The sequence below is a fragment of the Cebus imitator genome, unplaced genomic scaffold, assembly GCF_001604975.1.
Source record: "Cebus imitator isolate Cc_AM_T3 unplaced genomic scaffold, Cebus_imitator-1.0 Scaffold102, whole genome shotgun sequence".
NCBI lineage: Eukaryota > Metazoa > Chordata > Mammalia > Primates > Cebidae > Cebus > Cebus imitator.
Genome location: NW_016107417.1, coordinates 1,912,110 through 1,938,171, shown reverse-complemented (window position 1 = coordinate 1,938,171; position 26,062 = coordinate 1,912,110). Strand labels below are relative to the sequence as shown.

The following is a 26,062-nucleotide window of genomic DNA, read 5'->3' as shown; positions in this document are numbered from 1 at the left end:
CTGTAATCCCAGCTACTCGGGAGGCTGAGGCAGGAGAATTGCCTGAACCCAGGAGGCGGAGGTTGCGGTGAGCCGAGATCGCGCCATTGCACTCCAGCCTGGGTAACAGGAGTGAAACTCCGTCCCAAAAAGAAAAAAAAAAAACCCCTCTGTGGTTCTCCAATTTATTTCAAAGCCTCCCATGTCCTATAGCATCCTTCCATCTGTGACATCTCTTCCCCTCTCTTACTCCACTCCAGCCACACTAGCCTTCTTGCTGTTCCGGGAACATGCTACATATACAGCTGCCTCAGAGCCTTTGCTTCATCTGTTCCCTCTGCCTGGAACACCTTTCCCTCAGATTCCCACATGGCTAACTCCCCCGCCCCCTCCAAGTTTTTGCTCAAATGCCTCCTTCTTTATAAGGTCTACCTCGACCACCTATTTATTTTTATTACTTTAAAAATTAATTTGGCCAGGCGTGGTGGCTCACACCTGTAATCCCAACACTTTCAGAGGCCAAGGCAGGTGGATTACAAGGTCAGGAGTTCAAGACTAGCCTGGCCAACATGGTGAAACCCCATCTCTACTAAAAATACAAAAATTAGCTGGGCATGGTGGCGCGTACCTGTGGTCCCAGCTACTCCGGAGGCTGAGGCAGGAGAATCACTTGAACCCAGAAGGCAGAGGTTGTGGTGAGCAAAGATCGTGCCACTGCAATCCCGCTTGGGCAACAGAGTGAGATTCCATCTCAAAAAGAAAATTAATTAAAAAAAAATTTTAGTGCTCGCTTCAGCAGCACATATACTAAAATTGGAACGATACAGAAAAGATTAGCGCAAGGATGACACGCATATTCATGAAGCATTCCATAATAAAAATAATAATAAAAAAAGAAAAAAAAATTTAGAGACAGAGTGTTGCTACGGTATCCAGGCTGGAGTGTAGTTGCTGTTCACAGGTGCAATCTGTGAACACATCACTACAGCCTCAGCTTCTCAAGTAGCTGGAACTACAGGCAAAAGCCTGTGCCTGGCATAAAATGTGTGTGTACAGCCTGTTTACTTGGTGTAATTTGTATTTTCTAATTGACAAATTCCAGTTGTATATACTTATGGGATACCAAGTAATGTTATGATTTATTAATACAACTTGGAATAATTTTTTTTTGAGACAGAGTCTTGCTCTGTAGCCCAGGCTGGAGTGCAGTGGCTCAATCTGCTCACTGCAACATGTACTTCCCAGGTTCAAGCAATTCTCTTGCCTCAGTCTCCTGAGTAGCTGGGATTACACGCACACGCCACCACATCCAGCTACTTTTTTTGTATGTTTAGTAGAGACGGGGTTTCACCATGTTGGCCAGGCTTATAAACTTCTGACCTCAAGTGATCTTCCCGCCTCGGCCTCCCAAAGTACAGGCGTGAGCCACCGAACCTGGCCTGACCACCTATTTATTTATTTATTTATTTATTTTGAGATGTTGTTTTGCTCTTGTTGCCCAGGCTGGAGTGCAATGGCACAATCTCAGCTCACCAAAACCTCTCCCTTCCGGGCTCAAGCGATTCTCTTGCCTCAGCCTCCCGAGTAGCTGGGATTACAGGCATGTGCCACCACACCTGGCTATTTTTTTTTTTCTTTTTTTTTGTATTTTTAGTAGAGACGGGGTTTCTCCAAGTTGGGCAGTCTGGGATCGAACTCCTGACCTCAGGTGATCCACCTGCCTTGGCCTCCCAAAGTGCTGGGATTACAAGCATGAGCCACCGTGCCCAGCCTAACCACCTATTTAATACTGAAACTTGCAACCCCTTTACCGTGCTCTACTTCTTATTTCCATATAACTATCACCTTCTAGCATTCTATATGATTTTCTTGTTATTCCTCTAGTTTCTCATCTGCCCCTTAAATGAGCTCCAGATCAGGTATCTGTTCTATTGTACCCTTAGTACCTTGCACCTAGTAGGTGCCCAATAAGTAGTTGTGAGTGAACAAATAACAGTCGTTCTAGCTCTTCCATTCCAGGTTTTAAAAAAATTTCTGGCTCTAACAACCCGGATCCTAATGAAAGCCGGTTCTAACATCTCCAGTCTTGGGGCCCCTCCGCCCTGGCAAAGGCTCCCACTTCTCCCCCCGGATTCCACGCCCCACTCACGCCCAGCCCTGGCCCAGACCGCGGCCGGCCAGCATCACGCCGCGGATGCTGGGATCCGAGCGCAGGAAGAGCCCCACGTTGCCCAGCAGGTTGAGCAGCTGGAAGGCGGCCAGCGCCAGCTGCAAGGCCCGGGCCAGGGGTCCCAGCGGGGGTGGCCCGGGACCGACCACTAGCACGTAAGCCAGCTCCAGACCCACGGCCGTGGCCCACAGCGCGGTGAGCACGAGAGGAAGCCGCGTGGGCGCCCCATCCGCGCCCTCAGCCGCCCAGGGCTGCCCCATGGCCTGGACACCGCAGCAATCGGAGCCGGAGGACTCGGCAGCTTCCGTATTGGGGCGGGAATAGCGGCAGACGGACGTCTCATAACGGCCAATAAAAGCTCCGAAAGGGTGCGGCGAGCGCTCAGACTCTCAGGGAGCGGCCGACCGACTGGGCGAGTTGATTGGGCCGACGGACCAGCAGGAGGCACTCGGAATCCGCGGCACTGGAGCACGGAAGACGCCGCGGAGTGATCGGCCCGCCCACCCTGGGAGGCCCCGCCCCCCCACCCTGGGAGGCCCCGCCCCCCCACCCTGGGAGGCCCCGCCCCCCCACCCTGGGAGGCCCCGCCCCCCCGCCGGAGCCCGGTCCACTGGCGCCACAGGCCAGGCGCGCCCGGGGTATTGAGTTGCAGCCTGGGCGGCGTCGGGATTTCCCGGCTCAGCAAATTCTCCCCTACTCCCCGCAGCCACCCCGATATTAATAGCCCTGCCGCGGCCCATCCAGCTGGCTCAGAGCCGTTCCCCATGCCCGGTGTCTCCCTTCATCACCCCAGAAAACATGCAAAACAGCTCGGCGCCTTCGTGTTCCTGACTGTGAAATGGGCATAGGGCTCCGTGTCCCACCAGCGAGGGGCTGGAAGAGGCTAGAGAGGACCGCCGGAGGGCAGCCGCTAGGACGGCCCGCGGCTACTATTATTATCGGCCTTTCCATTGTGGAGAGGAGGAAACAGACTCAGAGAGGTCCCGTGGATTTCCCAAGGTCACACAGCACCCCCCGCAACGGAGTGGGAACGCAAACCCAGGATCTCCGCCGCGAGATCCATCCCGGCGCCCCCCAGCTCCGCAGTCCCTGGCCCCAGGACAACCCCTTGCCAGCTCCTTCGCCCCATCCGGCCCCTCCCTCCTCCCCCATATTTAGTGCGAATTCGATCCGGGGCTGGATTGGGCCCTACTTAACGGGGCCCGGGTGTCCGAGAGCGCGCGGAGCGGAGCGAAGCCAGGATCCCGAGCAAGATGATGATGGTTATGCAGCCCGAGGGTCTGGGGGCCGGGCAGGGGCCCTTCGCGGGCGGCGGCGGGGGCGGCGAGTACATGGAACAGGAGGAGGACTGGGACCGCGACCTGCTGCTGGACCCGGCCTGGGAGAAACAGCAGCGGAAAGTGAGTGTTCGCCCATTTCCCGACAGCAAAACCGAGGCCTGAGAGGCCGGGCGGTTTGTCCTGGGCATCTCAGCAGGGCAGGGGCAGAGGCTGTCTTTAACCTAGAGTGCCAGTCCCCAGCCCAGGCTCTGCCCATCAGCTGTCTGCTATCCCCAGGGCTGGAGGAGAGGACTGGGAGCCCTCAAGAGGGGTTTAGAATGACAAGAGAGTTTCTGGGGTCCCCAGCCCGCAGGGTTAATTCCCCTGGGCCCACTGCCCCACTTCTACTGGTCAAACAGGTTGGGCAAAGTCCAGAAGATCCAAGTTTCGGGGTTCAGGAAGAAGAATCTTTCTCCAACCACTCTCTAGTTAAATATTCCCAGGCCCCACCCTGAGGGCTTGCAGCCAGGCAGCTAGTGGACTTGGGAGTGTGGTGGGGTAAGGAGGGTCCTCTCAGACCCCACCCCATCTCCAGGGTGGGGTTCGTAGTCGCTGTATCTCATTTAACAATTGAAGAAACTGAAGCCCAGAAAGGAGCAGAGACAGGCCTCAAATCACAGACTGTCAGACTTCAGGACCCCCTAACCTGAGGATCTTTATCCCTTGCCCCACCCCCATTCTTTCCCAAGATACCCCAGGGGCCCTGAGTCTGCTGAAAAGGCCACAGGTCAGGGAGGGGAGACCTGGGTCCCCTTACGCAGTAACCTGACTCTCTGGCCAGATGGACACGTAGTGCTGAGGCAGCACCTCAGGGACCCAGCCCGTTGGGCACTCAGGGCCCCCTCCCTCCCTGAGCTATTTTCATCCCAGACTTTCCCAAGTGGAGGGGGCAGGACACCTGGGTTCCCAAAAAGAAAATGATCCAGGCCAGAGGGAGAAAAGTTTGGGGAGTGGCAGGCCAGGGATAACTAGGAGAGCATCATGAGCCACTGGACCCTGCTCAGCGTGTGCCAACACTGTATGACTCCAGGAAAGGGAAGGGTACCGGGGCACTCAGTGGAATTTGCAGGACCTGAGAATCCTAGAATTTAGAATCAGAACACTTCTGCTGGGTTAGATAACAGGAGATGACCCTGAGGGCCAGGAGGCTCCGCTGACTCAGCTGGGGTTCCCCAGGTGACAAACCTCCCATTAGGCTCCCCTGCACCTGTCTCCAGCCTGGCTGCAGTCCCAGGTTCAGCAATTTCCCAGTGATGTCATCCTTGTCCTTGGCTCCAGCTGCCACCTGTTCTGCAACATCTATCCCTACCCCCTCCCACCCGGGCCTCTCCTCAATCCAGGTCTTCATGCCCCTCATATGACACATGCCAGTCTGTAACTTGCCTTTGTCACCTAACAAATATCAGAAACATCTGTTCATCACAGCTTGCAGTCACCATCTCATCCATTCATTCAACGGCTGCACAGCATAGAGGCTCTGAAAATCAGTCAGCATCCACTGTAGTTGGACATGTGGCTCATGTCTTTCTCATCCAGCGTTGTTTATTGTAAGGTGGTAATAAACATCCTTGTGCTCTGCTTTAGCCCTGCCCTCTCCCTGTTCCTCTATGCTCCCTTTCTCCCCAGTGACTCCTCCGTCCAACGGCTTCCTTCACAGTCTTGGAGCAGCATGCCCACCTCCTCCCACCTGATGACTTACTATGTGCCAGCACCGTTTTAGGTGCTGGGATTCGGCAGCAGACAAAATAAAGCACCTGCCACAGGGAGCTTACATTCCATCATTTCTGTCTCATCCACCCGATCCTGCCTTGTCCCCATCACTGACACCCTTCCTCTCTTGCCCTGGTCCCAGTTACTGCCTCCTAACTTCTCGCCTCTGCCACGCCAAGCCATTTAGCTCCATTCTGCAACCAGCATGGACAGTTCTGCCCACCTCCCTCTTGCCTGAGGCTTCCCTGACTCCCTGTTGCCCTCAAGATCAAATTTAATCTCCCCGGCTTAGCACCCAAGATCATGCATGACCTGGCCCCTGCTGCCCCTCCGGCCCGCCTCTTACCGCTTATGCCCCAACACTCCCAGCTCCATTCCAGCAGTGCCCAGATCCTTGTAATCTGACAAATGTAGCAACTGTTTCTCTCAGCCACCAAGCACTTGCCCGCATGGCTGCCCCTGCCCGAAATGCCCTTGCCTGCCCTTTCCTGCCTGAATAATTCCTGACCATCACAGTTCTGATCAAATACTGGCCTTCCCCAAGAGGCCCCCACCCTGATCTGCAGCGTCCCTCCCATCAACTCCTCAGCAACTTCTTCCAGCACTTCTCAGATCAGCATGACTCTTGGATAGACTATGAGCTCCCTTAGAGCAGGAACCACATCTCATTCAGAGTCATGTTTGGCACCACCTAGACCTGCCTGCCCCCTGCCTTTTCCAGACTCAAAGCATCTCAGACTCCAGAGTTGGAGGGAACTGTGGGAAATCTAGTTGCCCTATTCAGTGCTTGGGTTCCCATCAAGTTGTACTCAGCACCTACTTTAATTACACAAATGAGGCCAATCCCCAAAGAGGGAAAGGGGCTGACCCTAGATCACAGAGAGTGAGTGGCTCAGCTGGACTTGGAGCCCACCCTGACTCTACCAAGGAGTCTCTGGAAAGACAGAATTCAGAACTTGAAGGGCAGCAGGTTGGCAGAAACTTTGTACCAAGTGCCATGTCACTCCTATCCCCAACAGAAGAACAGCCCTGTACCATCCCTCCCATTTCAGATGGAGCCTGAGGCTGAGGCTGACTCTTGAGGAAGGGGTGGGCAGTCACCCTGGGAAATGAGTTCAGACCAGGCATGGTAGCTCATGCCTGTAATCCCAACAGTTTGGGAAGCCAAGGCAGGAGGATCACTTGAGCCCAGAAGCTTGAGACAAGCCTGGGCAACCTAGTAAGACCCCGTCTGTCTCTAAAAAAACAAAATGAGATCAGGCTAGGCCTGACCCTTGCCAGCTGACCCTCCAACAGCCGGCAGAGTCCTTGCACATTTAGGGTCTACTCGGAGGCCAATTTACAACAGCCTTGGAAGGTCAGTGGGGCTAAGAAAATAGAAACACAGAGATAGTCCCTTAGACAAAACCCTGAGGGCCAAATGTGCTTCAGTCTAGGAGTTTTCAGATTTCAGAAGGGCAGTATCACTCTGCACTGGTCCTTATAGTTCAAGATCTCAGAGGGCCCCACACTTTGAATGTGTTAACATTTTCTAGGGCCCCCTCTCGTATTTAAGACCAGCTAAGGCTGAAGTGCTGGTGGGAGGGTGCCCCAAGTCCAAACTGGGACCTGCATAGGTCCCAGACCCCATTTCTCCCCACCCAGGAAAACTAAAGCTCAGAGAGGGAAAAGGGATGGCCCAGGATGCACAGGAAGTCAGTGGCTGAGCTGAGCTGAGCCTTGAATTCAGAAATCCAAGGCTCTGAGACCTACCCTGAGTGAGGAGACAGGACCGTGCCCCACATACCCCAGACCTGGTTGTAGGGTCTGAGTGCTATCCTCTGCCCCCAGACCTTCACTGCCTGGTGCAACTCACACCTGCGCAAGGCAGGCACCCAGATCGAGAGCATCGAGGAAGATTTCCGCAATGGCCTCAAACTCATGCTGCTCCTGGAGGTCATTTCAGGTGAGGATGGGAAATCAGTGCACCTGGGCCCCAGGACCCAGGAACATCTGGACAGCAGGGGCAATAGGGTGGCAGAATGTTTGACGGGACTTGGCAGGGAGGGGAGAGTTTGTGGGCCATGGCTCCAGCTGCCTCTCATGACCTTTGGCCCTTGGACTCTCCTCTTATACCCAGGAGAGAGGCTGCCCAGGCCAGATAAAGGCAAGATGCGCTTCCACAAAATCGCCAACGTTAACAAGGCCCTGGACTTCATTGCCAGCAAGGGGGTTAAGCTGGTGTCCATTGGTGCTGAAGGTGAGGAGGTAGCAGGAAGGGTCGTGGGCAGGGAAAGGGAGCCTCTCTTGATATCAACAAATCACCTCTGTGAGTCTCAGTTTCCTCATCTCAACAATGGGAATAATCCCTGCCTTGCCGGAGAGCCTGTAAAGAGCCAATCTACCAGCCAGGCCTGGTGGCTCACGCCTGTAATCTCAGCACTTTGGGAGGCCGAGGTAGGTGGACCGCTTGAGGCTAGGAGTTCGAGACCAGCCTAGCCAACATGACAAAACCCCCATCTCTACTAAAATTTCAAAAATCAGCTGGTTGTGGTGCTGCACACCTGTAATCCCAGCTACTTGGGAGGCTGAGGCACGAGAATCAAATGAACCTGGGAGGTGGAAGGTTGCAATGAGCCAAGACTGCACCACTGCACTCCAGCCTGAGCAGCAGAGCGAAACACAGAGATAGTCCCTTAGACAAAACCTGACCCCTTCCCTTTGCTTGAACAACACATAGTATTAGGATCAGTTCCTTTGATTCCTTTTTAGTGTGTTGGAGGAAAAATTAAAAAAAAAAAAAAAGGCCGGGTGCGGTGGCTCAAGCCTGTAATCCCAGCACTTTGGGAGGCCGAGGCGGGTGGATCACGAGGTTAAGAGATCGAGACCATCCTGGTCAACATAGTGAAACCCTGTCTCTACTAAAAATACAAAACATTAGCTGGGCATGGTGGTGCGTGCCTGTAATCCCAGCTACTGAGGAGGTTGTGGCAGGAGAATTGCCTGAACCCAGGAGGCGGAGGTTGCGATGAGCCGAGATCGCGCCATTGCACTCCAGCCTGGGTAACAAGAGTGAAACTCTGTCTCAAAAAAAAAAAAAAGAAGAGCAAATATATCTAAAGTACCAGCGCAGCCTCTGAACCCTAGTAAGAGTTCAGTGAAATAATTTCTAAGTAACAAGCCAGGCATGGAGGTGCGTGCCTATAGTCTCAGCTACTTGCGAGACTGAGGCAAGAGGACTACTTGAGCCTGGGAGCTGGGAGACCAGCCTGGGCAACATACCAAAACTCCATCTTGGCCTGGCACAGTGGCTCATGCCTGTAATCTCAGCACTTTGGGAGGCCAAGGAGAGTGGATCACCTGAGGTCACGAGTTCAACACCAGCCTGACCAGCCAACATGGTGAAACCCCATCTGTACTAAAAATGCAAAAAATTGCTGGGCATGGTGGCTCACACCTGTAATCCCAGCTACTCGGTAGGCTGATCCCAGCTCCTCAGTAACCTGGGAGGCGGAGGTTGCAGCGAGCCAAGATCACACCATTGCACTCCAGCCTGGGTGACAAGAGTGAGACTCTGTCACACACACAAAAAAAGAGAAAACTCTGTCTCAAAAAAAATCTCAAAACCAACTAAACAAAAAAAAATTGATATGGCTGCACACAGTGGCTCACGTTTATAATCCCAGCACTTCCGAAGACCGAGGTGGGCAGGTGATTTGAGGTCAGGAGTTCGAGACCAGCCTGGCCAACATGGTGAAACCCCATCTCTACTAAAGATACAAAAAAATTAGCTGGGTTTGGTGGTGCACACTTGTAGTCCCAGCTACTCAGGAGGCTGAGGCAGGAGAATCGCTTGAACCCAAGAGACGGAGGTTGCAGTGAGCCAAGATCGCACCACTGCACTCCAGCCGGGGTAACAGAAGGATACTTCATCTCAAAAGAAAATAAAAGAAAAACAGATGCTTACTGAGCATCTGCTAGGTGCCCACCTACTAGGTGCCAGCCCTGAGATGGGGGACAAGGGCCAGAGGGCTGAGCAGGGGGAAGGTGAGTTGAGGCCAGATAGCACAGGCCTTGAATGCCAGGCAGAATCTGTCCCCTGACCCCTGCCCTGCAGAGATCGTCGATGGGAACCTGAAGATGACCCTGGGCATGATCTGGACCATCATCCTTCGCTTCGCCATCCAGGACATCTCTGTGGAGGGTGAGAAATGGGGAATGAGGTCGGGACCAAGTGCAGTGGCTTGGGCCTATAATCCCCACATTTTGGAAGGTCGAGGCAGGAGGATCACTTGAAGAATCACCCAGAAGTTCAAGACCAGCCTGGGCAACATGGTGAAACCCCATCTCTACAGAAAAAATGCCAAAAATAAAAATAAAAAAAAAATAGCTGGGCATGGTGGCATGTGCCTGTAGTCCCAGACTAGGGAGTCTGAGGGAGGAGGATCGCTCGAGCCTGGGAGGTTGAGGCTGCAGTAGACCATGATTGTGTCACTGTACTCCAGTTGGATGACATAGCAAAAGAAGAAAGGAAGGAAGGGAGGGAGGGAGGGAATGAAAGAAAAGTAGGCCGGGCGCAGTGGCTCACACCTGCAATCCCAGCACTTTGGGAGGCCGAGGTGGGTGGATCACCTGAGATCAGGAGTTCGAGACCAGTCTGACCAACATGGAGAAACCCCATCTCTACTAAAAATACAAAATTAGCCAGGCATAGTGGTGCATGCCTGTAATACCAGCTACTCAAGAGGCTAAGGCAGGAGAATCGCCTGAACCTAGGAGGCAGAGGTTACAGTGAGCTGAGATTGCGCCATTGCACTCCAGCCTGGGCAACAAGAGCAAAACTCTGGTTCAAAAAAAAAAAAAAGTAGGGTGAGAGGGCTGACCCAGACCCATTTCCAATGAATTCTCCCCCCTCCTCCCCACCCAGAAACCTCGGCCAAGGAAGGCTTGCTCCTGTGGTGCCAGAGGAAGACAGCACCATACCGCAATGTCAACGTGCAGAATTTCCACACCAGGTCTGTCAGCTGGTTAGCAAATGTGTCTGGGCCTCTGTGGGGCACTGGGCACAGAGAGGAGTCCTCTCTGGTCAGTGAAGGGCACTGAACTGGTCCCTGTCACAAGCCACCGGGGAGGAAAAGGTCACAGCACAGTTCCTAGAGCAGTATCTGAAAAGAAGACTCAGTAACATTGAGTGGAATGGAATTGAATTCAGGAGGGTTCCAGTTAACTGGTGGAGGAGGGAGTGTTTGAGACATCCCTGGAAGGTCATTCCAGCCAGAGGGAAGCTGGAAGCCAAAAACATGTAGAAATTGGTCAGGCCTAAGCTTGGATATGTGAGGGAATCGTGATGGGCTTGCAGGAGATGGTCCAGATCTGGTCATGGAGGGCCTTAAATGCCAACCTAAGCGGTTTGTGCTTTACTCCATTTTACAGATGAGGCTGTCCTGGGGGGTACTCCTGGGCCAAGGGGAGAACGGGGCCTCAGCTTGAATCCAGGCCTGACCCCCCTCTTCTCTCTGTCCAGCTGGAAGGATGGCCTGGCCCTCTGCGCTCTCATCCACCGACACCGCCCCGACCTCATCGACTACGCCAAACTGCGAAAGGTAGGCCTCCGCCACCCCAGTCCACGACCTCTGCCTTCAGCTGACCTTTCACCTCCCTCCCTTACACCCATCTAGGATGACCCCGTCGGCAACCTGAACATTGCCTTCGAGGTGGCAGAGAAATACCTGGACATCCCCAAGATGCTGGATGCGGAAGGTGAGAGTGAGCTAGTCCCGGGGAGGGCTCCAGTGGGCCTGGTACAAGCTCCACACCTTTGCACTGCCCTTTCCTCCTCCCGAGATGCTCTGACCGCCCCCACCCCACTCCCAGGTCACAGTCCCCCTTCTCCAGGAGTCCTCTATCTTGTCCCCGGCCCCATTCCCCAAGGAACACCAGCCTCTCCTGCCTCTCCCCTATGTAATATACCTTCTGCCTCACATCCCAGTTACCTGGGTCACCTGGGATCATGTTGTCCCCCAACACTGGCAGCTCCCCTGGGGGACGTCCTTCCTGTGGTCCCTATGCTTAGGCAAGGCAATAGTCAACTGAAGCAGCAAACACTTTCTGAGAATCTACTATGCATGATGCCTGGGCTGTGTGGCCACCGCTGGAGGAGAACTTGTTCTGGCCACAAGGAGCTTGTGGCCTGGGGGAAAGACAGACAGAGGAAGGTATAGAATAGTTCAAGGCACGAAGCAGTGTGGATCAGCCCCTCACGAGGGCACAGTGGCTATCCACTCACACTCAACCACTCCTTCACACTTTTCTCGCCTCAAGGAGAGGAGGTGGGGAAGTTGCTGAGCCCTGGAGTAAGGAGAGAGGGCTTCAAGGAAGAAGACAACACTGGGATTGGGTGGCTGGCAGTTGGTGGCCATGACTAGATGCTTCCTACTCTCCCACCCAGAGGGAGTTCTCTGCCTGGGGAGGGACCCCTGCCTTGGCCAGTAGATACGTTGCTGTCCTCCCCCAGACATTGTGAACACCCCAAAGCCAGATGAGAAGGCCATCATGACCTATGTGTCCTGCTTCTACCATGCCTTTGCCGGGGCTGAGCAGGTAAGAGGGCCCATCTGTTGCTGCCGGTGCTGGTGGACCCAAGGTTGGTGCAGCCCAACCTTGGCTGCAGTCCAACATTGAAGGCACCAGGCCACGCGGGTGGGAGTGCCCCTGTCCCAGCTGCACGCACTCAATCCTCAGAGAGCTCAGGAACAGAGGACACTGGTTTGGAAACTCCCTCCCTACCTAAGAGCCATGCTCCCCCGTCCCTTTCCCTATTTGCAGGGACTCCAGTTTGTTTGCTTTTTTGTTTTTTGAGACAGGGTCTCACTCCATCACCCAGGCTGGAGTGAAGTGGCGTGATCACAGCTCACTGCAGCCTTGACCTCAGTCTCCTGCCTCAGCCTCCCCAGTAACTGGGACTACAGGCACAGGCTACCACACCTGGCTAAGTTTTGTATTTTTTATAGAGATGGTGTTTCATCATGTTGCCCAGGCTGGTCTTGAACTCCTGGACTCAAATAACTCACCCACCTCAGCCTCCCAAAGTGCTGGGATTACAGGCATAAGCCATCATGCCCAGCTAGGGGCTCTGGTTTTTAAGGGCTTTACAGAGGCAGCTTACTTTAATGCCAGTCCTCTGCCCACTCCTCCCACAGGCAGAGACAGCTGCCAACCGGATCTGCAAGGTGCTGGCGGTGAACCAGGAAAATGAGAAGCTGATGGAGGAGTACGAGAAGCTTGCCAGTGAGGTGAGGCTGAGCCAGAGAACCCCCTCCCACCATCCTCTCCCTACCCCAGTCCTGCTGGCTCTCCCAACCCTGCTAACCCCAAGCACAGGCCTGCAGAGCCTCCCTCTGCTTAGAGTAGCCCTGGCTTCCTCCCAGCCTCCTCCTGTCCGCCCCCACCCGTCACTTGACCTGCCAGCCCAAGCTCCTGGTCAGTCACTGATTCACTCACTCATCATTCATCTGTTTACTCACACATCAATCCATTCACTTGTATTTAGATAGTCACACAGCCCTTTGCTCTGTACCAACATATACTAGCCCCTGGACTCAGAAATCAACCATCCCCTCCTTCCCTGACTCGTGGAAACTACGCTATTCTGCCCTTCGTAGTTGTCAAAGTCACCCCCACCTACCCTCTGGCCAAGGCCTGAGTGTGGGTGGAGAGGGGTGGGTGAGCTGAGCAGGCTGGCTCAGAGCTCTCTGACTTGCCCCTGCCTGGCCCTGTCAGCTTCTGGAGTGGATCCGCCGCACTGTCCCATGGCTGGAGAACCGTGTGGGCGAGCCCAGCATGAGTGCCATGCAGCGCAAGCTGGAGGACTTTCGGGACTACCGGCGCCTGCACAAGCCACCCCGCGTTCAGGAGAAGTGCCAGCTGGAGATCAACTTCAACACGCTGCAGACCAAGTTACGGCTAAGCCACAGGCCTGCCTTCATGCCCTCCGAGGGCAAGCTGGTCTCGGTGAGCTCTACACATATTCCCTGGGTGACCTTGGGCTCTGTATCCCCATCTGTACAATGGGCGAACCGTGATGGAGGGCACCCCTGCCTGCCCCACAGGACATTGCCAACGCATGGCGGGGGTTGGAGCAGGTGGAAAAGGGCTATGAGGACTGGCTGCTCTCAGAGATCCGGCGCTTGCAGCGGCTCCAGCACCTGGCTGAGAAGTTCCGGCAGAAGGCCTCCCTGCACGAAGCCTGGACCCGGGGTAGGCATACCTACCTCACCGGGCTGGACTGTCTCCTGGGGTGGAGACTGATGTGCAGGAGCAGGAGGGGAGGTTCTTGGCAAAATCCACAGGACAGGGGTAGGTGCTCTGCAGGGAAGCCGGAGACTGGATTTCTAGTCCCACCCTGACGCTGTGGTGCAACCTGGGCCTCTCTTTGGGCCACTGCCCCTCTGTGGGCCACAGTTTGTTTTGTTTTTTGAGATAGAGTTTTGCTCTATTACCCAGGACAGTGCAATCTTGGCTCACTATAATCTCTGTCTCCCAGGCTCAAGTGATTCTCCTGTCTCTGCCTCCCTAGTCGCTGGAACCACAGGCGTGCACCACCACTCCCAGCTAACTTTTTGTATTTTTTTGTAGAGATTGGTTCTCACTTTGTTGACTCCTGGGCTCAAGCAATCCACCCACCTTAGCCTCCCAAAGTGCTGGAATTACAGGCATGAACCACCCTGCTCGGCCATTTCTTTATCTATAAGCTCAGCCTCCCCACTGACTGCCCAGCCCTGCTCTGGTCTTCTGTAGGTTTGCTCTAATTCATCATGTAGCACTTTATATGTATCAGGTGTCCAAAAGTGAGTCCAGTCCTCACATCACTTATGTCATACACAAAATACTGACGCTAAAATATTGCATGAGTCAAGTATGTTACTCATTCATTCGGTGTTCTGTCGAGGATTTTATTGGTGAACAAAGGAGGCAAGGTCAGGGCCTAGGACACGTAAGGCCTGGGCGATCGTCACCTTAACAGATGAGGCTTCACGGTCACACAGCCCAGCCAGCACCCCTGCCCCTGCTGCCACTGCGTGACCAGAGCCGGCCTCTCTTCGGGCAGGGAAAGAGGAGATGCTGAGCCAGCGCGACTACGATTCAGCTTCGCTGCAGGAAGTGCGGGCATTGCTGCGGCGCCATGAGGCTTTTGAGAGCGACCTGGCGGCACACCAGGACCGCGTGGAGCACATCGCCGCGCTGGCCCAGGAGCTCAAGTAGGCGGGGCCTCTCAAGGCCCGCCCCCAATACCGCCCTCGCCCCGCCCTCGCCCCCACTGCCTTCCTCAAGACGCTAGACTCTCCCGAGTTCTGTAACCCCGCTGTGGTACCCAGGTCCTTCCCCTTCACCATTCGCTCCGACCCCTCCTGAAACCCCATCTCCATCTCCGGACCCCGCTCTGATGCCCACACTCTTCCCACTGGCACTCGACCTGTCCCACTCCGTGGCCTGTCCTCTAACCTACCTGCTCCCTTCACCCCGCCCACTGCCCCAAATCCTCCGCATCAGCCTTGGCCTGACCACCCCTTCTCACACAACCCTGCCTCTCCACCCAAGCACCTCCTGGACTGCAGCTAATGATGCGCGGGCACCCACCTGCCCACGTAAATGAGCCAGGACCCCCCTTTCTAGGAAAGCACCCAGCTTTACCCACCACCTGCCCTGCTCCCTCCAACACCTTCGCCCTGACGCGGCGCATGAGTTCCAGCCCTGGGAGTGCAGTTAGGACATCTGGGCTGGTGCTGGCCCCACACTCATCCCACTTTGCTCTCCTAGTGAGCTGGACTACCACGAGGCGGCCTCAGTGAACAGCCGCTGCCAGGCCATCTGCGACCAGTGGGACAACCTGGGTACCCTGACCCAGAAAAGGCGGGATGCACTAGAGGTGGGGCTGGGGGCAGGGGAGCTGGGGGGTGTGTAGGCAGGTGAGGCCAGGTCTGCCAGGGAAGCTGCTGACCCGCTACACCACCCATCCCTAGCGGATGGAGAAGCTCCTGGAGACCATAGACCAGCTGCAGCTGGAGTTTGCCCGGCGGGCCGCGCCCTTCAATAACTGGCTGGACGGTGCTGTGGAGGACCTGCAAGATGTGTGGCTGGTACACTCTGTGGAGGAGACCCAGGTGGGTCCCAGGGTTGCAGGGGACAGATGGGATGGCAGAAAAGCTGGATTCAAATTCTGCCAGCCACAGCTTTACACTCCTGGGGCACAGGGATGGGAGGAAAACCCTTTTCTGAGTGCTGGGCTGGAAGACAGGAAGCCAGGGTTCTTGTGTCAAGACTGCCGAGGACCACTGGGTCGCCTGGGGCACACTGCTGCCCTTTCTGTTGCCTGTGGTAAGTGGGGACACCAGCTGATACTTACTGTCACCCTCAGAGCCTTCTGACAGCACATGATCAGTTCAAAGCAACGTTGCCCGAGGCTGACCGAGAGCGAGGCGCCATCATGGGCATCCAGAGCGAGATCCAGAAGATCTGCCAGACCTATGGGCTGCGGCCCTGCTCCACCAACCCCTACATCACCCTCAGCCCGCAGGACATCAACACCAAGTGGGACATGGTCAGTGCCACCTGTAGCCTTCCTTCCGCCCCTTCCTGCACACTCTGACCACCCTGAAACCTCGGGTGGCCCAAGATATGGAGAATAAAGTCCATCTTCAGATCTGGGGTCTGCCACAGACTCCACAAGGGACTGGGCAAATCACCTTGCCTATCTTGGCCTCATCTGTTGATGATGAGCCATTAACAGCAGCATTTTCCTGTCACAACTGATATGAAGTAGAATTAAGCCTCGTATGTAGACATAGTTTATAAAACCACCCATATTAGTTATAAATTATGCCATCAGCCCCATTTTGCAGATAAGAAAACTGAAACCCGGCCGGGCGCGGTGGCTCAAGCCTGTAATCCCAGCACTTTGGGAGGCCGAGGCGGGTGGATCACGAGGTCAAGAGATCGAGACCATCCTGGTCAACATGGTGAAACCCCGTCTCTACTAAAAATACAAAAAATTAGCTGGGCATGGTGGTGCGTGCCTGTAATCCCAGCTACTCAGGAGGCTGAGGCAGGAGAATTGCCTGAACCCAGGAGGCAGAGGTTGCGGTGAGCCGAGATTGTGCCATTGCACTCCAGCCTGGGTAACAAGAGCGAAACTCCGTCTCAAAAAAAAAAAAAAAAAAAAAAAAAAAAAAAAAAGAAAACTGAAACCCATATAGGTTAGTGACTTGCCCAAGAGCTTTCTCGAATATCCCAGACAAGCTGGCGCAAGGCAACAGGGGCTGAGGTTTGAGGGGCTGGAGCCCATCTCCCCTCAAAGCCATTTCCCAGCCATCAGAGCTAGCTTTGGCATAACTACCCTCCTCCCAGGTCCGAAAGCTGGTACCCAGCCGTGACCAGACACTGCAGGAGGAGCTGGCACGGCAGCAGGTAAACGAGAGGCTCCGGCGACAATTTGCAGCCCAGGCCAATGCCATTGGGCCCTGGATCCAGGCAAAGGTGGAGGTAAGGGCTGGGATAGCACGGCCAACCTGGGGAGCGGGGCAAGGGCTGGGCCACAGGGAGTCGGGAGCTCTCATGCTGCCTGGGTACCCCTGCAGGAGGTGGGACGGCTGGCAGCAGGGCTGGCCGGCTCTCTGGAGGAACAAATGGCTGGGCTACGGCAGCAAGAGCAGAACATTATCAACTACAAGACTAACATTGACCGGCTGGAGGGTGACCACCAGCTGCTGCAGGAGAGCCTGGTGTTCGACAATAAGCACACCGTCTACAGCATGGAGGTGGGATCACACCCTCTCTGCAGAGAAGGCAGGCAGCGCTGGCTCAGGGGGCCCAGGGAGATCACAGCTGGACAGAGCATGTGTCCCCCAGTAGGGTGCCCAGTTCAGCTTGGCCAGGTCGCTTAAGACCCAGCGATGGAAAGTGACCCTTTCAGAGTCACAAAGCAGTCCAAAGCCAGGCCAGGATTGGCCATAGCTGGTTAGCAGAAGACAGGAAGGACTGCTGGGGGGTTACTCAGTGGAGCCTCCAGATGGGGATGGAGGCCCAGTGAAGGGGAGGACTTGCCCAGGGTCATTCAGCAGACTGAGCGTGGAGCTAGAGCCAGTGGCCAGGCACTGGCTGCCCACTGACGGTGGCCTGTCCTTTGCCTGCCAGCACATCCGTGTGGGCTGGGAGCAGCTGCTCACCTCCATCGCCCGTACCATCAATGAAGTAGAGAACCAGGTACTGACCCGAGACGCCAAGGGCCTGAGCCAGGAACAGCTCAACGAGTTCCGAGCATCCTTCAATCACTTTGACCGGGTCAGCAGGAGCCTGGCCCTGTGGGGTAAGACACTTGGGGACTGGTGGGGTCTGGAGACCAAGCCTGATATCCACTCACCCCCTACAGAAGCGGAATGGGATGATGGACCCCGATGACTTCCGAGCTTGCCTCATCTCCATGGGCTATGACCTGGTGAGTACCCCTCCTCTGTGCTGATCACCTACTGCAAGCCTCCCATCTTCACGTACACTGCCCCCTGCACCTTCATCACATCCATACAGGGGCTGGCAAGGTTCAAAGGGGTAAACTCACTTGGACCCAGTTCTGTATGGACCCAAAATCTGAGCTTGTAACATTTTTACCTGTAGAAAAACAGCACTACAGAAACGGGGGGCCCTGGGAAAAAAATCAGGGCCAGCTTCCTGCTGTAGCTCTCTAGAGGAGCAAATGGCTGGGCTTTTTGCAGATTTTGCAAATTTGCAGATTTCAGCCTACCATAAAGGACTTTGGTCTCTGGAGGAAGGGAACACCCTGTCACCGGGGCTCTGCAAGCCAAGGCTGGACAGTCCCCAGGAGGAGACCCCAGGAGCCCTCCTGGCTTTAGTGCTCATGGGCATAATGCCTGGCCTCTATCTCTGCAGGGGGAAGTGGAGTTTGCTCGCATCATGACCATGGTGGACCCCAATGCGGCCGGGGTAGTGACCTTCCAGGCCTTCATAGACTTCATGACCCGAGAGACAGCCGAGACCGACACGGCTGAGCAAGTTGTGGCCTCCTTCAAGATCCTGGCAGGAGACAAGGTAAGTTCCAGGCAGGGGAGGGGCTGGGGGGCTGGGGCAAGGCATGGGACCTGGGGGCCCTCAATGCCTCTTCTCCCCAGAACTACATCACCCCTGAGGAGTTGCGGCGCGAGCTCCCTGCTGAGCAGGCCGAGTACTGCATCCGCCGTATGGTGCCCTACAAGGGATCCGGGGCCCCGGCTGGAGCCCTGGACTACGTAGCCTTCTCCAGTGCCCTCTATGGGGAGAGCGACCTGTAACCCCAATCACTGAGGTTCTCTATGCAAGATGGAGAGAGGGTGCAGCCTGTGGTTGTTGATCCCATCCATCCCTCAGGGCAAGGGCCTGAGAGTGCGACCAGCCAAGTGCTTCTGAATAAAGATCCCTTCGTGGGCCTCTCCCCATCTCCTTTTGATTCCTGAAGCAGAAGCCGGGCCCTCACGCTCCTGGGCAGAACCAGGATAGCTGGGATATCCCACCTTGACCCTCCAGGAGTCCCTGCCATCCCTCCTCACCTTGGGAACTGAGCATTCATACCACATTGGGGACCAGGACACCTCTTTATTGCTGTTAGAAAAGGGTGGTTACAAGTTTCCTGGACGTGGAAGGGGGACACTATCCCTAAATCCAAGGGAACCAGAAAATTTATAGTATCAGAGGAAAGCGGGGGCAGGACAGAGCTGGGGTGAGATTAGAACATTTTCTTCCTGCTCATTACCTGAGCCCAGAGTTCTTGCCCAGCCTCAACTGCCAAAACACCACCCGTCACCCCGAGAGCTTCACCCTGAGCTACCACAATTCAACAAAGGTGCAAGTGCAGAACTTCAGGTTGGGAGTGGGGTGCAGGGAAGCAGGGACTGTGCCCCAGCCCAGTGCCCTCTGCTCACCCTGAGGTACCCAGTGCCTGTCCCTCAGCCAGCTGTACCTCCCAAGGAGGGGCCTGGACACATGTCAGGTTGGAGCAGCAGCCACTCTGATCAGCACCAGGTCCTGAGCTGGGGGCCCCTCCTCAGTCCACCACCGCCGAGCTGGCCATGGTGTTCACACCACAGGCCCCAGACCCGCGATGCAAGTAGTAGTAACCCTGGGGGAAGAGTGGGAGCTGGTGAGGGCACCACGGTAGGATGGCAGCCTGGAAGGCCAAGGGCCAAGCCGGCAAGACTCACCTTCTCACCCCAGTCAGTGCCCCAGCTGTTCTTGATGGCCCAGAAGGGAACGTCAGAGCCTGGGGTGCGGTGCAGAGCAGAAGGATCAGGGCCCTGAATTCTCTAGGCAGAGCCTCAATCACTTTACACCCTTCAAATACTTGCACTGGGCCTACTGTGTGACAGGGACAAGGAAAAGAGCAGAAAGCGAGGGCCCCACCTACCAGCCTCAGGGAGACCTGGTCCAGCCCTGGGGCAGGGAGGAAGCACCCACCCACCCACCTCTTGCAGGGTACTAGGCCATCAATATTCAACCTACCACAGTTCAGCTTCCCTTCCATAAAGGACAGATGATGCCCACCTGGCACCACAGCCCAGGTAGCAGATAAAGAATATGGTTCCTTAGGCACTCCCCCGATTTCCCCTCTAGAAGACCTAAGATGCTGTGGTCCCGCCCCTGCCTGTGACCTGGCTGGATGCAGGACAGGCAGTGCAACTCACGGTTGCCATAGCCCACAAGCAACACCGCATGGTCGATGAGCCAAGGGCTGCAGAGAGGCCGGAGAGGGCGGGAGATCCCGTGGCGGTAAAACTGGAGGTGGAGGAGGAGTAGGGGATCAACTCCAAGAAGAGGTCGAGGAGGTCAACAAGAGGTGGGGCAGGGGCAGTGGGGCTAGGGCCTCACCTGCATGCCAAAGGCATTGATGGCAACAGAGATTGGGCCTCTCTTGGCCAGCCAGGCCGCCAGCTCTGAGAACAGAAGGGGTGACATCAGAGGGTAGCCAGGCCCCAGCCCCACCTGGCCTTGCTTCACTCTGCCCCTCACTCACTCTGCTCATTCTGGCTCAGCTCCACAGAGTCATTGATGTAGACCTTGGCCTTCTCTGGTGAGAAGTTGCAGGCCTGCATGTGGCCCCGGTAGCTGTAGTCATCCTCTGTCTCCAGCCCTCCTGGGAAACAGTGGGGATGCGTAGAGGAGGAGGGGCTCCCATTTGCCATTGACAGCCAAAAGTGGACTAAGCTCCCTACACAAGGTCTCACATTCCTCGTTTACCCCAGGCCACAGGCCATCCCCTCTGAAGAATGTCTTCATTCTAGAAATAACATATCTGAGGCTGGGAGAGGTAGGGAGGAGGGAGCAGTAGCCAGCAAGAAAAGGAGCAGAGACAGAACTGAATTCCAACTTCTGACTCCTCACCAAGGGCTCGGCCTAGCAGTCTTTCACCCAGGCTGGAATACAGTGGCACAAACACGCCTCACTGCAGCCTCAACTTCCTGGGCTCAGGCGCTCCTCCTGCCTCAGCCTCCCAAGATGAGACTACAGATGCACGCCACCATGCCCAGCTAATGTCTTTTTGGAAGAGATGGGGTCTTGCTATGTTGCCCAAGCTGGGCCTGAACTTCTAGCCTTAAGTGATCTTCCCACCTTGGCCTCCCGAAGTGCTGGAAATACAGGCATGAGCCATCGTGTCTAGCCAGGTCAGCATTAAGACTTGAACCCAGGCCGGGCGCGGTGGCTCAAGCCTGTAATCCCAGCACTTTGGGAGGCCGAGGCGGGTGGATCACGAGGTCAAGAGATTGAGACCATCCTGGTCAACATGGTGAAACCCCGTCTCTACTAAAAATACAAAAAATTAGCTGGGCATGGTGGTGCGTGCCTGTAATCCCAGCTACTCAGGAGGCTGAGGCAGGAGAACTGCCTGAACCCAGGAGGCAGAGGTTGCGGTGAGCCGAGATCGCGCCATTGCACTTCAGCCTGGGTAACATGAGTGAAACTCCGTCTCAAAAAAAAAAAAAAAAAGACTTGAACCCAGTGTTGTGTGTTTCTCATGGTCATGTCTCCCCCCATCATAAACTAACTTCTTGCAGAGGGAGAAGTGGCTCCTGTTGCCCCTCCTGACCCCATGAATGCATACCCAAATTCTTTATGGCTGAGTAGGCACTGGAGGGCAAGCCACCCATGCAGGCCTTGTCAATCTTGTCACAGTCCAAGAGCTCTAGGAGACAGAAGGCTGGTCCCAAGAAGCCCTCCTGAGGGGCTAGGCTGGGGACACACGGGTAGAGCGAGATGCTCACCCTGCTCAGAGAGGGACAGCAGGGTCCCCTGGTTCAGAAACCACTGGCCCTCCACGTTGCCTGTGACTGAGAAGGCCCAGCAGGAGCCGCACATGCCCTACGAGAGATGGGTGGAGTCAGAGCTGGATCCCTGCGCCAGCCCCAGTGCTGTGCCCGTGTCCTGCCCTCACTTCTAGGAGTCCAACCTGGTCCTTGACTTTTGTGACAGCCCCCTTACTCCTCCAGTCCCATTCAGGTGGGGCAAGGTCACCCACAGACTTGGCTTGTTTCATCTTGCCAGGTTCTTCTCTCAGGAGAGGATTCAGGTAGATAGTACGGAACTCCTCCTCTGTGGGCAAAGGTGGACAGGGCAGGGGGAAGAAGAGTGTTCTAAGCCAGATCTGACCAGAAGCCTTGCGAGCAAGACCCTATCCCTTCTTGACTCCATGAGGACTCTGGTCACTCCCCCCTACCTGTGAGATCACTGAACTTGGTGACTCCATACTCAGCTGTACCTCGGTCCAGAGCCTGGATCTTCTGGGCTCGTACCATGTTACGGACAAAGATGGACAGGCGCCACTGGGCTTCTGAAGACCAAGGAGCAGAAAAGGAAGGGCTCGGCACCAGGCAAATAAAAAAAGGGGCAATTGGGGATAGCAGGCAGGGGTTTCCCTGGGGAGCAGGTAGGAGTGGGGCCCAGACGTGCAAGTGATGGAGTGGGAGGTCTGATCAACTTTTGGGGCCAAACTGACTTCCCAGGTGCAAAAGCAATAAATGGGGTCTAGAGGACACCACCCAAAAGAGGTGGTGGGGAAAGGCCGTGTTGTCAAGGACTCTCCAGCACAAAAGATCTGGCCTCTGTCCCCGTCCTACCCTGCCCAGAGTGATGAAGACCCATGGCTGCTTTTTTTTTTTTTTTTTTAAAAAAAAAAAAGGGTTTTCCCTCTTGTCACCCATGCTGGAGTGGAGTGGCAAAGTTCAAGCGATTCTCCTGCCTCAGGCTCCTGAGTAACTGGGATGCAGGATGTGCCACTACACCCAGCTGATTTTTGTGGGGTTTTTTTTGTTTGTTTGTTTTTGAGACGGAGTTTCACTCATGTTACCCAGGCTGGAGTGCAATGGCGCGATCTCGGCTCACCGCAACCTCCACCTCCTGGGTTCAGGCAATTCTCCTGCCTCAGCCGCCTGAGTAGCTGGGATTACAGGCACGCACCACCATGCCCAGCTAATTTTCTGTATTTTTAGTAGAGACGGGGTTTCACCATGTTGACCAGGATGGTCTCGATCTCTTGACCTCGTGATCCACCCACCTCGGCCTCCCAAAGCGCTGGGATTACAGGGTTGAGCCACCGCGCCCGGCCTGTGGGGTTTTTTTTTAGTAGAGATGGAGTTTCACCATGTTGGCCAGGGTGGTCTTGAACTCCTGACCTCAGGTGATCTGCCCACCTTGGCCTCCCAAAGTGCTGGGATTACAAATGTGAGCCATTGTGCCCAGCCAAGACCCATGGCTTCTGACTGGGAAGATAAGCGGGAGAAGGGACCAGGTAATCAGAGTGGCTGCCCAGGCCAGGAAGGCTAAAGGAGAGCTCAGGAACTACAGGGTACTGGAACAGGTGCACTGCTTCTCGTCTTTCCCCTCCCGCAAAGTGCCAAGTTGGGGAGAAAGTCCTGTTCTGTTTCTAACAGGTACAGCCAAGGCTGGGTTCTCACCTTCCTTTGACTCGTATGTCCGGTTATAGGTAATGACAAAGTTCCTGAAGATTGAAGCCATCTTCACAGTCAAGTCCTGGATAGGCAGACAGATCTTTAGCCTGACCAGGGAAACCCACTCCAGGAGGAAAGGGGGAGAAGGGCGATGAGGCAGCGGCTGGCTCCCCAAGCTACAGGAGCCTCACCTGGGGCAGGGGATCCTCATTCAACAGTGAAAATACTGGGCTGAAAGTCTCGTTTCTATTGTCTGGATGGGGTTGGGACAGAGAAGAAATCATGACTGAGCCCTGAGTAAAGGCTGACTTGGGCTTCCCAGCAGCCTTGGGCTCTCTCAGCACCTGGAACCTTGGTGTCCACCGGGTCACAGTCTTTCCGCAGCAGCACGTGTTTTCCAAGCTCATCTAGGACTTCGAAACTGCAGAGCTGGAGGGAGAGAAAGAAGCTACCCTGCGGGCCTGGATGGGAGCAAGGTCTGGGCAAGACGGAGCTGGAGGCTTCTCAGATGAGGGGCACTCCTAAGGCAATCACCCCCACAGCGGACAGTGAGGCACGGCCTGCACCGAGTCATCCTCCCACCGCTTCAGAGCATCTTGGTTTCTGGCCCTTGAGGCCTGGGAAGGGGTTCAGGGTGGGGCAGCGGCTGCCTCAGATCCCTGCGTCTTGACCTGAACTGACATCATCCAACTGCTGCCTTACTCAGCCTGGGGGCGGGGAACCTCTAGAGCCCCATCACTCACCAGGGTTTTCTTGGACACGGGGAGCTGGCACACCATGGGGTCGTTGCAGGGTGGCTCCTCCAGGGTCGCCTCCAGGGAGTACAGCGACCCTTGGCCCGCCTGGAGAGAGGAGCGGGTGAGGTGCGCACGGTCGGCCCTTCATGGCGCCCACGGCCTCGCCCGTACCGCGCTGCCCGTTCCCCATTGCCAGAGATCCGCTCCTCCAGAGGACAGGCCCCATCCCAAGGTTAGGCCAAAGCTCCCAACCCTTGTACCTCGGCCCGGCGCCCCCGCCCCCGGTCCGTCCTCACCCGGCGGACGCGGCCGCGCACAGCGCCCAGCACAACCCGCGTCCCCGCAGCCCGGCCGCGGTTGAACATCTCCAGCGCAAAGCGGGCGGACGCCAGCAGCTCCGGGGACAGCTGCCTCCAGGCCTGAGCGCTGACGGCTCGGGGCTGGGCAGGGGCGGCCGCCGCGCCCGGGAGCAGCCCCAGCAGCGACAGCAGCTGCAGCCAGGGCGCCATGGCAAGGGCGAAGCCTGCGGCCCGGACGCGCACACCGACGGACACGCCACCAACCGACCGGCAACCAAGCCTGCAGCCAACGAGGTCTGCGTCCGCCACCCTCCTCCCCGCGGGCGCTCGGGCCAATGGGCGCAGGTCGGGGACGCCTGCGCGCTCGCTTGTTTACAGGAGGCACGTGGGGCGCGTGGGGTCTGGGGATCAGGAGGCCACTGGCCTGAGGCTACGCTAGTTATTAACCTCAATCGCTCGCTTGTTATGTGTTAGACGTGATATGCCAGCTCCCTTTATTTGGCGTAGCAATATCTGAAGTAGGTGCTGTCTCCATCGTACAGTCGAGAAAACAAGGCTTGGAGAGATTTAGTGGCGTGGCCCTGCGCAGTGGCTCACGCCTGTAATTCCAGCCCTTTAGGAGGCCAAGGCACGTGGGTCACCTGAGGTCAGGAGTTCGAGACCAGCGTGGCTAACATGGCGAAACCCTGTCCCTACTGAAAATATAAAAATTAGCTGGGCGTGGTGGCAGGAACCTGTAATCCCAGCTACTCAAGGAGGCTGAGGCAGGAGAATTGCTTGAACCCAGGAGGTGTTGTAGTGAGCCAGTATTGCACCACTGCACTCCGGCCTGGGCGACAGAGTGAGACTCCATCTCAAAAAAATAAAGAAAGGAAAAGATGAGTCGGAGGGAGGGAGCAAAGAAAGAAAAATAAAGAAAAAAAAAAAGATGTGAGTGGTTGGCTGGGCACAGTGGCTCACATCTGTAATCCCACCACTCTGGGAGGCCGAGGCAGGTGGATCACCTGAGGACAGGAGTTCCAGACCAGCCTGGCCAATATGGTGAAACACCGTCTCTACTAAAAATACAAAATTAGTTGGGTGTGGTGGTGGGCGCTCCTAATCCCAGCTACTCAGGAGGCAGAGGCAGGAGAATCACTTGAACCCACGAGACAGAGGTTGCAGTGAGCTGAGATCAAGTCATTGCATTCCAGCCTGGGCAACAAGAGCGAAGCTCCGTTTCCAAAAAAAAGAGAGAGAGAGAGAGAGCAGGCAGTTGAATTCTGAGCCTGGGTTTGCCGCTTGATTGCCTCTTTCAGCCCCTGTTCTCAACAGCGAAATGGCGGGTAATATTCCAAGTGCTGGCAGTGTCTCAGGCAGTTGTGAGGCTCAAATGCAATCATGCAAGCATTCAGTAACCACTAAGGCAAGGTGCACAGGGTTGGGACTATTCCTTCAAGCATTCACCTGCTGTGTTCCAGGGTCTACCAAGGGAAAGCATGCACAGACGCATTACAGGCATAGTGCTACATTGTTGGAGCTCACAGTCTAATGTGAGAAAGGACAGATGAGAAAAACATTTTCCTGCAAGGTGTTCCCACCTAGGAAAGAGGAAACAGAGAAAAGAAACTTTGTGGGAATTTGACCCTGGGTGCAGTGGCTCATACCTGTAATCCCAACATTTTGGGAGGCTGAGGCGGGTGAATCGCCTGAGGTCAGGAGTTCGAGACCAGCCTAGCTAATGTGGTGAAACCCCACCTCTATTAAAAATACAAAATCTGCCAGGCGCGGTGGCTCAAGCCTGTAATCCCAGCAATTTGGGAGGCCGAGGTGGGTGGATCACGAGGTCAAGAGATCGAGACCATCCTGGTCAACAGGGTGAAACCCCGTCTCTACTAAAAATACAAAA

The 26,062-nt window shown here is 55.5% G+C and overlaps 3 protein-coding genes and 1 pseudogene across 3 annotated transcripts in view; 2 read left to right on the top strand and 2 right to left on the bottom strand.

The window, feature by feature from the left end:
• ZDHHC24 (zinc finger DHHC-type containing 24) overlaps window positions 1–2,641 on the bottom strand; it is a 9,215-nt gene extending 6,574 nt beyond the window's left edge. Inside the window, exon 1 of the mRNA XM_017537053.2 lies at window positions 2,129–2,641. Within this exon, the coding sequence (XP_017392542.1) occupies window positions 2,129–2,409 (281 nt within the window). The 5' untranslated portion in view covers window positions 2,410–2,641. The remainder of the gene's footprint in view (window positions 1–2,128) is intronic.
• On the top strand, window positions 763–858 carry LOC119472494 (annotated as a pseudogene).
• Window positions 2,642–3,305: 664 nt separating the features above from the next.
• On the top strand, window positions 3,306–18,638 carry ACTN3 (actinin alpha 3). Its single transcript, XM_017537045.1, has 21 exons — window positions 3,306–3,549; window positions 7,009–7,123; window positions 7,298–7,417; window positions 9,275–9,361; window positions 10,085–10,172; window positions 10,682–10,760; window positions 10,836–10,917; window positions 11,672–11,757; window positions 12,357–12,449; window positions 12,937–13,167; window positions 13,266–13,413; window positions 14,264–14,414; window positions 14,974–15,082; window positions 15,177–15,317; window positions 15,572–15,754; window positions 16,561–16,695; window positions 16,791–16,970; window positions 17,347–17,493; window positions 17,582–17,647; window positions 18,097–18,255; window positions 18,336–18,638. The coding sequence occupies exons 1-21, from the start codon at window positions 3,403–3,405 to the stop codon at window positions 18,492–18,494; spliced, it is 2,706 nt and encodes a 901-aa protein (XP_017392534.1). The 5' UTR covers window positions 3,306–3,402; the 3' UTR covers window positions 18,495–18,638.
• Window positions 18,639–18,775: 137 nt separating this feature from the next.
• CTSF (cathepsin F) lies at window positions 18,776–24,484 on the bottom strand. The gene is given in 14 exon segments (XM_017537046.1): window positions 18,776–19,318; window positions 19,401–19,459; window positions 19,881–19,971; window positions 20,065–20,129; window positions 20,210–20,329; window positions 21,296–21,376; window positions 21,456–21,552; window positions 21,641–21,783; window positions 21,908–22,021; window positions 23,145–23,220; window positions 23,330–23,479; window positions 23,481–23,567; window positions 23,882–23,980; window positions 24,172–24,484. Coding segments are annotated over 14 exon segments (1,470 nt in total). The 5' UTR covers window positions 24,385–24,484; the 3' UTR covers window positions 18,776–19,243.
• Between the last annotated feature and the right edge of the window lie 1,578 nt (window positions 24,485–26,062).

Coding starts and splice junctions, on each gene's coding strand:
- ACTN3 (XM_017537045.1), top strand. CDS start 3,403: ATGATGATGGTTATGCAGCCCGAGGGTCTGGGGGCCGGGCAGGGGCCC. Junction 7,124..7,297: donor GCTCCTGGAGGTCATTTCAG/GTGAGGATGGGA, acceptor TCTTATACCCAG/GAGAGAGGCTGCCCAGGCCA. Junction 17,494..17,581: donor CCTTCAATCACTTTGACCGG/GTCAGCAGGAGC, acceptor CACCCCCTACAG/AAGCGGAATGGGATGATGGA.